We start from the raw sequence: 12943 nt of genomic DNA, 5'->3' as shown, positions 1-12943 counted from the left end.
TAATTGAACAGGGAACGGAGAGAAAACGGCTAGAGCAAGACATGCTGAAAGCAAGGACCAGACAATGAAGGAGAGAGAGAGGACAGAAAATTTATGAAAATCAGATTACACCAATTTAAAAGTATACCGGTCTGGGGCCATTTAGTACATGCGTAAATGATCTCACCTCAATAAATTCCAAAGGATTACAGTCCCCTCCAATAAACTGTCTCGAATCACAAGATTAAGTAACACCACATATTTTAGAATAATCTCCTTCTGAAATTATTTTTAAACAAAAATTAAAAAAGAAAGCTGCATATTGAAAGTTCACTGTTTCTGAAAAACCCCACAGCAGCTCCCATTCTCAGGAAAAAAAGTGTTTTTTATATTGTCATGCATTCATTCAACACATAAATAGTGGATGTCAGCTATAACTCAGGCACTGTTCTCACGTGCACGTGTGTGTGTGTGCACGCATGTGTTGTGTAGACCTTTCCTCAAAGGAAATCATCAAATTTAGCGGATGTGGGGGGATAAAAGTTACACCTTTTAAATAGCCTATAAAGCAAAAAAGAAAGAAAAGGAAAAAAGGTCATTGTAAATCAGCACCAAATTGGTTTCTTATAAAGAAGCAAACAAATGCAACCAACAAAATAGGAGTCCAGTTCATGGCTACCAGCTTCTTCCAGGGCAAAACAAACTGTCAACTAGAATGAAGCCTCTTGCCTTCCCCACACAACCTTTACCTCATTTCTCTGCCAAACACCTCTTCACTGCAGGGAGGGTCCCTGGAGACTTCAAAGGTGCTGCAACCCTGGACAACTTGCTTTGGAAGAAAAATGTGGGAAAACACGCGTAAGAACTTTTGGATTTTATCATTCTAGCCCCCGAATACACACACAGAGGCAACTCTGGTACTTTTTATTTTTGCCCCCTGGCTTACAACTAAAATTTAAAATTCACGCAGGGTTGCAATAAAGATTGAATGAGATAATGAAAATAAAGCAGTCAGCACAGCTCCTGGCACACAAGAAGCGCTGGATCAATATTAGTGATGATGATTAGCAAGAGGTCCTAAACTTCCGGCAAGCTCTGTAAATTAGCCTCATTAAGTGTTATCTGGGGCAAAATTGGAGTCTTCTGCTGTTTTTCCCTTGTCACCCAGAGGGCTCTGAGGCCATCACTAGAATACAAAATCACTTTCCAGTAAGCCAAGCCTGGCTGGGGAGAAGTATGTGCCGGGTGAGAAGAGCTGCCTGCATGGATGTCAGACGCTTGTAGGAGAGAGACAGGGCAGTCCACAGCACCTTTGCTCCCAAGTCAGTCCCCAGGACTGGCCCTTCTATCTACAGGAGGGCCCTGCTGAGGGCAATGTGCCAGAATGGGTCCTGGAACAGCATTAACATCACTGATTATATGACTGGATCTTTGGCTTTGATTTTTCAAGGGTTGTTAATAAAAAAGACACAATTGAAAAACTGCCTGAGTAAGTGTAAACATGTTTGGGGAGGTTATTTTAGTTCAAAAAATAATAGAACAGCTCGAATGGACTGAGCACTAATTCTGCTGCAGGCGCTATGCTAGGCACTTTCTATACGCACCTAATCCTAACCACAGTTCTACCCGGGTGAACACAGAGGAGGAAACAGGTTTAGAGATATTAAGTAATTTTACCACATCCCAGAGGTAGTAAGCAGCATTACCCCGCCCAGGTTGTCTCAGTGTAAAACCATCTTTTTTACCACTGTATGCTAATGAAGTGATACGACTTGGAAGAATAGGTCACCCATTCATTCACTGATTCAATACATTTATTGAACTATTCCATCATATGAGGCACCAAGAAGTGGGACAAATAGAGAAGAATAAAATATTCAGGGTCACTGCTTACAATCAAAGAGCAGAATGGTATAGATAAGCCAGTTAAGCTTGCCCAAGTCCAAATACTGACTCTACCGCTGGCACTCACTCTGTTAGGTTGGGCCTCAGTTTTCTATACTGTAAAATGGTGATTATAATAGTACCTGCCCATAAAGTTATTCTGAAGTTTCAAGAAGTTAATATTCGTAAAGCACTTGAAAGATGCCTGGCACATGTTATGTTTAGCTCTTATTAAGAGGCGTGTTTGAAACTAAATATGCGTGTGTCAGTAAAGACTTGACGGAGGAGTTCTACTTCTTGAAGAGTTAGGCACCATTTAGACTTATAGAGCCAGAAAGAGGAAACTGATCTTATATGGAATTGAATTTGCCTTTCACATGCTCACTTTCAGCACAGCGGATTTCAGAAACTGGTATCTAAAATCTTATAAGGAAACAGCTCTAGGTCCAATGTTTTGGGGGACTGATTACATAAAACACCTACACAAGAACTGTAAAATTTCCAGCTGAATTGAATTGAGCAACAGTGCATACATTTCCATCCATTACTTAGTGCATTTGGAAATAAGAATGATACCATCCAGAAAAAGCAAAGGAATCTCGTTTTTGCCTATTTTATCTGTTTTGTTTTGGTTTTGAGACATTCTAATGAGAAAGAAAGGGTATGAATGACACATCAATGAAACTGAATTGTCTTTCTCGTCTCTTCTTAGGAGCCCTATATGAGATCAGAACAGTTTATCTCCTCATTTTATAAATAAGTTCTTCTATTTCCTTCACTCTCCGTTCGAGGCTCCAAATATGTCAAACCTGGTCACCATCCTACTTCAATCCTTTCAGTGACTTCCCGCTGCATTTTGTATAAAAGCCAAACTCCTCACCATGGCCTTCAAGGCCAGTCTGATCTAACCCCAGCTTACCTTAAAGCCTGACTGCCAGCCCTCTCTCCCGCTCACCGGCCCTTGCCACCAACCATGACCTCAGAGCTCCCCTGGCTCCTTCTCAGTGAGTTTTTCTTTTTTTAGCTCAAATCTCACCTTCTCAAAAGTGCCATCCCTGACTACCCATTTAAAATTGTACCTCCTCCACATCCCTCCAACGTTGTTGTTATTGTCATTGTTTTAATCTCAGCCTCTCATTTCTTATCCTGAAATCACTTGCATTTCTTCTGTTTACTTGTCTGCTTACTCGAATTTTTTTGGTCTCTCTCCCAAACTATCCTTATAGCAATACTAACAGCAAGGAATTACCTCAACACCTCTACTTCCCAAGGCATTTTGGACAACTTCTAGATATATATATACACACACATACATATACACACTTATGTACACATACATACAAATTTTTATTTCAATATTCTAAATATATATACACACATATATATGTTTGTGTATGAGTGTATATATAGGTGTGTGTATGTGTGTATTTATATAAGTCAGTCCTGGTGGTCTAGTGGTTAAGGTACGACTCTCTCACCACCATAGCCTGGGCTCGTTTCCCGGTCAGGGAACCACAGCACCTGTCTGTCTGTCTGTTGTCCCACTGCTGCATGTTGCTGTGATGCTAAAAGCTATGTCACCAGTATTTCAAATACCAGCAGTGTCACTCATGGTGGACAGGTTTCAGTGGAGCTTCCAGACTAAGACAGACTAAGAATAAGGTCCTGGCCACCCACTACTGAAAAATCGGGCCATGAAACCTTATGAATGGCAGCAGAACATTGTCTGATACAGCACCAGAAGGTGAGAGGATGGCACAAAAAGACCAGGCAGGGTTCTCCTCTGCTGTAAACTGGGTCGTTAGGAGTTGGAATCAATTCAGTGGTACTAACAACAAATGTCTATGTGTGTGTATGTGTGTGCAAGTATCTAAAACAAATTTTTTATTCAATATTATATATATAATTTGTTTCCTTGTCCAGTTCTATTTATTTCTTTCCACTCCTTGAGGATAAATAATACTAACATCTATCTACACATCTATTTATTCATCATTTACTCACAATTAGGCAGCTGCTATTTGCTAGATACTATTCTAGCACCCGCCATACAGCAGAGAGCAAAACAAAGATTCCCGTCCTTGTGGACGTTACATTCTAGCGGGGGGGTGAACGAAACAATAACAATAGACAGCCTAAATAAATTAAATAGTATGTGAAAGCTGCTAAGGTGATACCTGCTAAAAAGAAAATGTAGAGCGGGATACATGAGATTAGGAATGGCACAGGTAGAGATGGGAAGCAGGAGGAGAGGCCATTTTATATAAAGCAATCAAAAGAGCTTCACTGAGAAGAGATTGAGCAAAGGTTTCAAGGAGATGAAGGAGTTCGCCATGTAGTTATCCGAGAGATTGGGTGAGAGAGGAAGCAGAATGCAAATCATAGGAGGCCTTGCAAGGCATTTTAAACACGGGCTGACACACTGAGTGAAATAATGTGTGGGCACTTGTGCCAGTCACTGTTCTGGGCACTTCATATGGATTAACTTTAGTTCTCACAACAACCCTATGAGTTGTTTATCATGTTTATCTCATTTTACACAGAGAAGTTAAATAATTTGCCCAGGAATACACAAATGGAGCCAGAATTTGAACCTATGTCAAAAGACTCCAGATCCCTACCATATACTGCCTCTCGGTATAGAAAATTCTAATCCCGTGATTCTCAGACTTGAGTGCAGAAGCCCTCAATACGTATTTCTCTAACAAGCCATCCACATGATTCGGATGTGGATGGTCCATGCACCACAATTTCTCACTGTCTAATTCCTCCTCCACATGAAAGCTTTCCAGACACTTAAGGTAAATATCACATTCACTTCCTATCCCCACCATCCCCATCGTTTGCCAAACTGGGAAAGATTTCCTTTTAGACGAGCCGAGGGATCTACTCGATAGTCTCCCTCTCCAGGCGAGTTTCATCATCAAATGGCTGAGTCTGTGGGGTAAACAGCATGCTGAATGAAGAGGGAGGAATGAATATTTACTGAGGGCCTTTTAGGTGCCAGGCATTAAGTGCTAGGTGTTTAATACATTTTATCTTACTTTAACCTCTCTAATATATATAAATATATAGGTACAGAAGCAGATTTAGATGTAGACGTATATCTGTCTAGGAGATAGAGCATGCTTATTACCATTTCACAGATGAGGAAACTAAGTCCACAAAGGTAAAGCAAGCAGTATCTAGGATTCAAATCCAACTCTGACTCCAAAGCCAGCCAACTTTTCACTCCTCTACTCTATCCATTCAACCCCCACCCCCCAGCCATTGTCTCACTCTGTAACTGGAAAACCAAAGTCTGATCTTCTGGAAAAGTGCTATTTAGTGAGTATCACCACTCTCAGGTGTCCATCATTTCTCTAAGTTGAAAGAACTCCTATATTTATTTCAATGAGAGCCAAGCTTCTTCCACGGAGGCTAAATTAGCTCGAAAGAAGAAAGCAGAAAATATGCACTCATAATGCTAAAATCCAAATGAAAGCCAAATATTTTACCCTATTATTTCTTTGTAGAAGATTACGGTGATTGATAGTGATACAGAGCTTGCTTTACATAAAAAGGCTCTCTTTTCATTTCCCAAACAATAAACGTCAGTATGCCTAACCCAGCCGTCTATTTTTCTCTGCCCATCCCCTAACCCGGATCCTAAGAGGAAAAGTTTGCAAGTCATGGAGTGTGGCAGAATCACAGCCTTAAAGACATAAGAGGTGTCTTTTGGGATCTGACTCCTCGTGCAGTACTCAGTTGTGACTCTCACTGAGGCCAAGGAGGCTGCTGGGTATCTGGGACTTTCGATATTCCACACGCCATGACATGCAGATGCCTCTGTGGAGAGAAGAGTCAGTTCTACTCTTAGCTTCTCATGGTATCTCCTAAGTCATCACTCTACAGGCACAGATTCCTAGAACACAGGGCCCAGGAGAGTACCTTGTCCAAACTCCTCATTTTAGAAGTGAGAAAAAGGACTTTTAGAAAAAGAAACACAATTAACCAGTACCAGGGCCGCTGGACTGAATCGCTGAAGGGAAAAAAACCTAACCTTGGGGTTAGAAAGCTAGGGTCCAAGTCCCAGCTCCATTATTTGCTGGCTGTGTGGCCTTAACAAATATTTAGCCTCTCAGACTCAGGATGTAAAATGTTGTTGGCAACATTTGTCTTGATTACCTCAGAGTATTGTTAAAAAAAAAGGAAAAGAAAAAACTATATGTATATATGTATGTACATAATAACAAGCATTTTGAGGGCTTAAAGTTCTATAGAAACAAAAATTGTTATTATTTGAGCCTAAGTCATCTACTTTCTAATCCAATATCTATTTGGGCATGCGAGTGAATATCATCGCAGTTGTTAATCAAAATCAAGGTTAAAATCTCCAGGCACCAGGCTCCTAACGAATGTTATGGCATATGACTGACACCTACCAAAAGCCAAATGAAATGGGTTTTCTTATCCCCTTTCTATAGATGATGACAATAAAGCATAGATGGACCAAATAACTTGTCCAAAGTCAAATCCAGGAAAATTGGTCTGATGCTGAAGCCCACAAGGTTACACAGCTACAATTTTAGGTCACCACAGCATCTAACCATAACTGGTTGAAGGAACTGTGCTATCTATGAAAAGAACACTGTCAGAGATCAGAGTTTATAAAATGACTGGTTCGCTTTTCTGTTGCCTTTAGCATTGATTGGGAAAGGAGGAGGCCAGTATAATCATAAAGACTCATGTGCCAGCCAGGTAGAAACCACAGGCATCTCCTAGATATAAACTAGACATAAAAGGTCACCTGTCCTTATGTTCACTTATGTCAAATAATAGTTGGACTGATGAGAATTCTTCACTGCTTTCAGAAAGCTTGAGATCGAAGCTCATTGCAGCTGCCCACTTCCCTGGAAACGTCCTTCTTTCTTTCAGGTAATTTATTTATAACACCTGACACTGGCCTTGCTGTCAATATATGCAAGCATGTACTTCAGTGTCATCCCTCACTGTGTTTGCTGCAAAATGCCCTTTATCATTAGGACAAAAATGTCTTTTGCCATCAATGGGCCAGTGATGTCCAAACTTTTTAGAGTCCGTGACTCCTTATCATCTGTCTGATTTTGTGACCGCAAAATTAAAGGAAATTAAAGTTACCTTAGTCTGTAGAGACAGACTTGGAGATAATTAATGATATGATAAAGTAGGAGAAAACTGGAAAGCCAATGCTGGGCCTACCGGGCCTAGTACAATCCATCATCCACTGACCTCGGCACCCTTGACATACAAGCCACCGCACTAGGAACGGGGCTGGGTAAACCGTGCTCTCAGCAGCTTAGGTGCTAACCAGGGCCTCGGACAAGAACACAAAGGAACAAATTACTGGCCTACAGTAAAAAAAAAAAAATCCCAATAGAGATAGAAAGAAGATGTTATAGACATTTAAAGGGGTCCCATGGATGGGAAAAATCAAGAAAGGATTTGAGCAGTATGTTTGGGAAGGAAAAGAGAAAAGGAGATAGCAGCTGAGATGATGTGGTGTGAGGGGACATTTATGCGTCTGGTTATACAGGCCTCAGATTTTACGGTGTGGCATCTAGTAAACGTGATATCGTACACTAAGAGGTTTTGTGCCCAGGCACACACTGGTTCTAATGCTTACTGAGGGGATAACCTTGGACAAGTCTGTAAGTGTCTCAGAGCCTCAGTTCTCTCATCTGTAAAAGGCAGAGAATAATATATATCTGAGAGTTATTTTTATGCTTAAATGAAATGACAGAAGTACATGCACCAGTGAATGCTGATTTCCCTTGCCCTCCTATGTTTGAGCAGAAAATAGATCTCTTGGCACAAAACAATAAGAGTATTTTCTCTTTATTCCCTTTTCCCATTTTAACCTTGACTTTTACAAAGAGATATGGCGATAGAATTTCAACATATAAAGAAATTTGAGAGGAAAAATCACACTGTATCATAGCAGAAGAATCTTCTAGAGATCATCTAGTCCAGCTCCTTCACATTTTAGGCCCAAAGGTAAAGAGACTTCTCAGTCACAGGCACGGTAAGACCAGGATGAGAAGGGCAGGATGGGGATGGGTGGGTCACTGGTCCTAGTTTGAGTCCTCAGTTCTGGTCCAGAGCCACCCCTAGTTTCAAATCTTCCCTGGCTCTAAAGTGAAATGCATGGATGAGTCTCAGCATCACTATTTGCTTTGGGCAATGTGACACAGGTCCTGCTACTTCACCTGTCTGAGCCTCAGCTGCCTCAAAAAACACACAGGATTATTGCAAGGATTGAATGAGATGATATATGTAAAAACACTTAGTAAAAACCTTGATGGAGTTCAGTAAAGGGTAGCTATTAAATTTTGATTTTCACAATGGAACAGACTAATAAATTGAAAGAATTGATAGCAGAAGAAAGAATTTATGTTAATTAAATGCTTCCTGTGAATAAGGGGCTGAGACAGGGACTCAAGCTTCTAGGCAGGCATCAGCATTCCTGCTCCCCTGAGCAGCTGACGAGACTGAGGCTCATCTCAGTACAATAACTTGGCTCAGGCACCCGCCAGACTCTAAAACACCACACTGCCACAGCTGCCAGAGATAGCCAGAATGAAGTCAGGCTACAGGGAGGCCTCCTAACCACCCCATCAGTGTAAACTGTGCATTTTCACTTTCAAAAAACGCAGAAAAAAAAAAAACCTGAACAAATGAGTAGCTAACCTGAATTAATATCAGACACCGAGTGTTCGGTAAACTTCCTGTTCTTCGGGGTTTTTATTCTCCCACAGAACAATTTCCAAAATGGGCAAAGAGCACAGTAGGTGGCTCTCTTTAATATTTTACTGGCAAGGTGACAGTGACTCACCAGATCCTACATCTGTGTCACCAGCAAAAGCCTGACAAAGTTGAGCAACAAATGAAACTATGTGTATGTTGGAGATAACCTTTATTTTTTCTGCTGCCTCCTCCTCTGATTTCCTCCAGGGACCTTCTGCTTTTCTAAGTGTGCCAGGTAAGATGACACTACCTACCTACCTTTTGGCAAAAGCAAACATATGCTTCCAAATGCCAAAAGCAAGGAGCAAAACGTTTCTGCCAGAACTGCATTTGCAAGCCTGTCTGCTTGCTGCAAAGCAGGGAAACCTGATGGCCTGTGGGGAGTCTCAGTGGATAAATGGCCCCAATGTCGGGGCACGAAGCAGACCTGTTCATTTTCCTACATAAGCCTGCAGCCATCAGTTTCCACAGGGAGGACTGAAACTCCAGACCAGTGATCGGCACCGCCAGCAAGTAGTGGTCTTTTCTGCAAATGCTGCCTCTGCACACTGCTCTCTATATTCCATCCTTTACTCGTGGAATTGGCGAAAGAAGCGAAAAATGTTATGGTCACTCACGGCTTTTGTTCCTCAATCTTCTTATCACCCTGCACAAGAATGGCAGAGGGAAGAAACTACTCAGAGCAGGAAGAAAAACATGACATAATTCTAAACTCTAGGTCTTCATGGTACCCTTCCTCCTGGGAATTGAAGGTGCATTACATCAACACATGAGAGTAGGAAGGCTGCCCTAGAGATCACCACTTTGAAATTTCCTCTCCTGAGAGTCAGCCCCACTAAGAGCGTGTTTAAAGATTGTTCCCTTAGCAAGGCAATATCCTCTTTGGGACAGAAAGGATACTTGCAATCACCAGCCAAAGAAGGTCAACCAAACAACTGAGTAAACGCTTAAAGATCCCATTGGAGGGGTGTGGAGGGGCGACAGGAAAAGTCCTCAACTAGAAGTCAGAAAGTGTGAACTGTATTCCCAGGGCTGAAACGTAACTAACCACGTGACCCTTGGGAACCTCTCGTTTCTCTGAGTTTCATTCAGTTTCCTTCTCAATAAATTGAGACCAGCTAAGAAGAGAGATCATTTAATGAGCACCTGCTCACTACACGGACTTCACATCATTCCACAGAATGTAATCCTCACAGAAATCCTTGGGGTAAGCACTTTTTCTGGTTTTTTGGCCATTTTAGAAGTGATTACAACAGAAGCCCTAAATGGTGAGATAAATTGCTTAGTATTACACAGCTACATAGGAATTACAGCTGGAATTTGAATTTGACCACAAAACCAGATTTTTCATACTTTATCATATCATTATATTATCCTTCAACCATTAATACGCCTGCCATGTCCTTTTCTCAGGGCTATTGTAAATAACTAGAGAGATAAGATATATATGGAATACACTTGGGAAATTTTAAAGTTCTATGTATATGTATGTATGGTTTTGGTAACTAATAATCTGGATAAGGAGGAAAGGTATAACTGGGTATCCTTTCTTTGAAGACTCAGAATCAAAAGGAGTCAGCTTTCAATCTCCCTTCCATCCCCTTGTTCTGACCTTATTTTGAACATTTTCCTCTTCCCCACAAGTCCCCAGTCTCTCAGGCACGCGTTCAGATGTATCCTGGCCAGCTCATCACAATGCATACACACGGAACAGGCTGATGAAAGTAAGTGATCCCATCCTTGGCAAATGCCTGGCGCCAGAGGTACCTAAGGGGGCACCCCCAAACTCTTCCCTTTTGTCAGGATGTAGCACATCCCCTCCCACATATTCATCAATGCCACATGCAAATGTGATGCTCTGTGATGCAGGCAGCCAACTATAAATGCTGGACATTCAATTCAGGGACTTACAGTATAGCCAGGAGATAAGAATAAATAATTGCATGAAGTCAATCAGAATAAAATCAATTGTCCTGAGCAAGCTGGGGGTATATGAAGGACATTATTTCATTTTAAAATACCAATAAAGGAAGCCCGGTGCGGGCACATGTGGCTGTTTGTGTTTAAATAAGGTAAGTTTGCATCCCGAAGGGACTGACTTTAGCAGCATCACTGCATAATCCAAAAGCATACACGAGAATTTTGTTGTTGTTTTCCTATAGTAGCTGAAAAGTATAAAGTTGCTTGTCTGACCTGAGGCAGCAGAAATAAAAGGCTCCAAATAGTCTGGAACATAGATGGAACTTCTAACATCTCTTGTCTTCCTCTCTCTCATCAAATTCAAGACCCTCTTTGCTAATAAAGGATGCCTCAGATCACAGCTTCACAGACCTGAGGCTCGGCCTAAAAACTAGTAGATATTGGCATGACTGAGAAACATTAATTTTATATTCCAAGTCAAGCATCTATGATTAAGTCACAGGTAGACGTTATTCAGAAAATACCATAAAAGAGCTGTTGAGATCCCAAAGAAGAAAACACCACAACATTCCAGGTGTTTTTTCAAAAAGTCACTGTAAGGTAACATGAAATCACCTTTCTGAAACCCACTGTCTCCGGGGTTCCTATATAACACTATTTACAATAGTTGCCATTAATCCCCAACTGGCCAGGTGCCGCTACCCCATGTCATTTGAATTATCCCATTTCAACCTCCGAACAACCCTAAGGGCTCCTTGTGACCGCTATAATCTCCATTTTGCAGCTGGAAAAAAAAACCGAGTATCAGTAAGACCGAATAACTTGCCCAAGTTCACAGAGCTAACACGCGGCAGAGCTGTAGTCGAAACCAGGGAAACCCTCCTCCTCCTCCGCCGGCAGCCAGGCGGAGGATCTGTGGAGCCGGGCAGCAAAACGCTTCACAATTTCACAACCAGGGAGGGTAGACAGGCTGGGATCTGGCTCTTAAAGGAAACGGCAAAAGTTTGCTTTTATGTTGATGGTTTTTCTCTTTAACTCAGCTTCCTTTTCCCTCCCAGTATTCAGAAGTGACAGGGGCTATGGCTCCGTTTAGTCAGCTATTCCTAAACGACGGACATCCTATCCCCCCCCCCCCCCCCAGGACCACCAGTTCCGCTCCCTCCCTGGCTAGTGAGAGGACTGTGGTACCACACGAGGTCACCAGCGCCCAGGGTCCCTCACCTCTCCACCGAGTCCACCAGGAGCCTGACGGACACCCTCGGCAGGGGCATCTTTCTGAGAAAGCAGGTCAGGGGAGGAGGGAGCGAAGCTGCAAGCAGCCTTTACCCAGGCTGCCACAGCTCCAGGCTGCAAGCGACACGATATGGAATGGGCATGCTGGGACGCACTGCCCCCTTCTATCCTCGCTGCTCACGGCAGCGCTCTGGAGAAACCAAGGCTGGGGTACACCACAGTAGATCCCTTAAAGGGCGGGGAGTTGGGAGCAGCGACGCGCTGCCGTCCCACTACTGCGTTACTTCCATCCCTACAAAGCAAAGATGGGGCTCCGGACAGTTGGGTTCGAGTCCTGGCCACAGGACTAATCAGCTGTGTGATCTACCCCAGCCGCTGCCTTCCTCTGTGCCTCAGTTTGCCCTTGTGGAAAATAAGAGGGTTGAACAAGACGATCTCTAAGAATCCTTGGACCCGGAGATTCTGTGGATCTGTGATTCCTCCGAGCCCTAATGGCAGCGCGAGACTCACCTTTCCTGGTAAGCAGCAGAGCCGGCGCAGTGAAAGCGGCGGGATGGGTGCAGAGTAGCCCAGCACAGCTTCTTTCCTTGCGTCTGGCCAAAGCGGAGCCCTGGGGTCCCCGATCCGGCCAGCCTTCCCCCAATGAGCCTCTTACTTTCCGCCGCACTTTCTTTTTCCCCCCTTGGGGCTCCTCCCCCGGCGCGGCGCGATTGGTCGCGCCGCGCGGCCACTGCTCCACCCGCCGCCTTGGCTCGCCCTCCTCCCGCCCGCGCTCTGGGCTTCCCGGAGCGGCGGCCGCGGGGCGGCACCGAGGGCAGCTCCACCCGCGGCGAGGAGGAGCCGCGCGGGGCCAGCCTGCCGGCCGACGCAAGGCTGCGCTCGGCCCCTTCGCCTGCCTCCACCCGGGCCGCCTTGAGCGCGCAAGAAAAGGACAGTGCCGGTCCTGCAGCTTGGCACGCTGCCCGGCGCTCTAGGAAGCTACGCGCCGCACTACACAACAGAGATGCAGCCGTGCGCCCATTGCAGGATTCTGGTCTCACAGTCAAGGTCAATGCCACCCTGCCTTTTCTTCTGGCTCTGTATATTTAGCTATCGTGCTGCCCCAAGGCCGTGAATCAATTCAGGCTACAGGATTTGTGCGCCCACCTTGTGCGAAGCACAG

At 43.8% G+C, this 12943-nt stretch overlaps 1 protein-coding gene across 6 annotated transcripts in view; it reads right to left on the bottom strand.

Moving 5' to 3' along the window:
- Positions 1-12507, bottom strand: part of IL1RAP (interleukin 1 receptor accessory protein) — a 131202-nt gene extending 118695 nt beyond the window's left edge. For 3 of the 6 annotated variants that reach the window (XR_011529140.1, XM_008540784.2, XM_008540788.2), the window contains exon 1: positions 12292-12507. Coding sequence is in view for 2 of the 6 variants with exons in the window: in XM_070582521.1 (XP_070438622.1) it covers positions 11770-11819 (50 nt within the window). In the remaining 4 variants the exon portion in view is untranslated. Of the gene's footprint in view, positions 1-11769; positions 12246-12291 lie in introns of those variants that run through there. The other 3 variants (XR_011529139.1, XM_070582521.1, XM_070582524.1) reach the window with 1 other exon arrangement.
- Between the last annotated feature and the right edge of the window lie 436 nt (positions 12508-12943).

This window comes from Equus przewalskii, chromosome 18, assembly GCF_037783145.1.
Source record: "Equus przewalskii isolate Varuska chromosome 18, EquPr2, whole genome shotgun sequence".
Classification (NCBI taxonomy): Eukaryota; Metazoa; Chordata; class Mammalia; order Perissodactyla; family Equidae; genus Equus; species Equus przewalskii.
The sequence above is the reverse complement of the archived record's forward strand: the minus strand, read 5'-3'. Positions and strand labels throughout refer to the sequence as shown.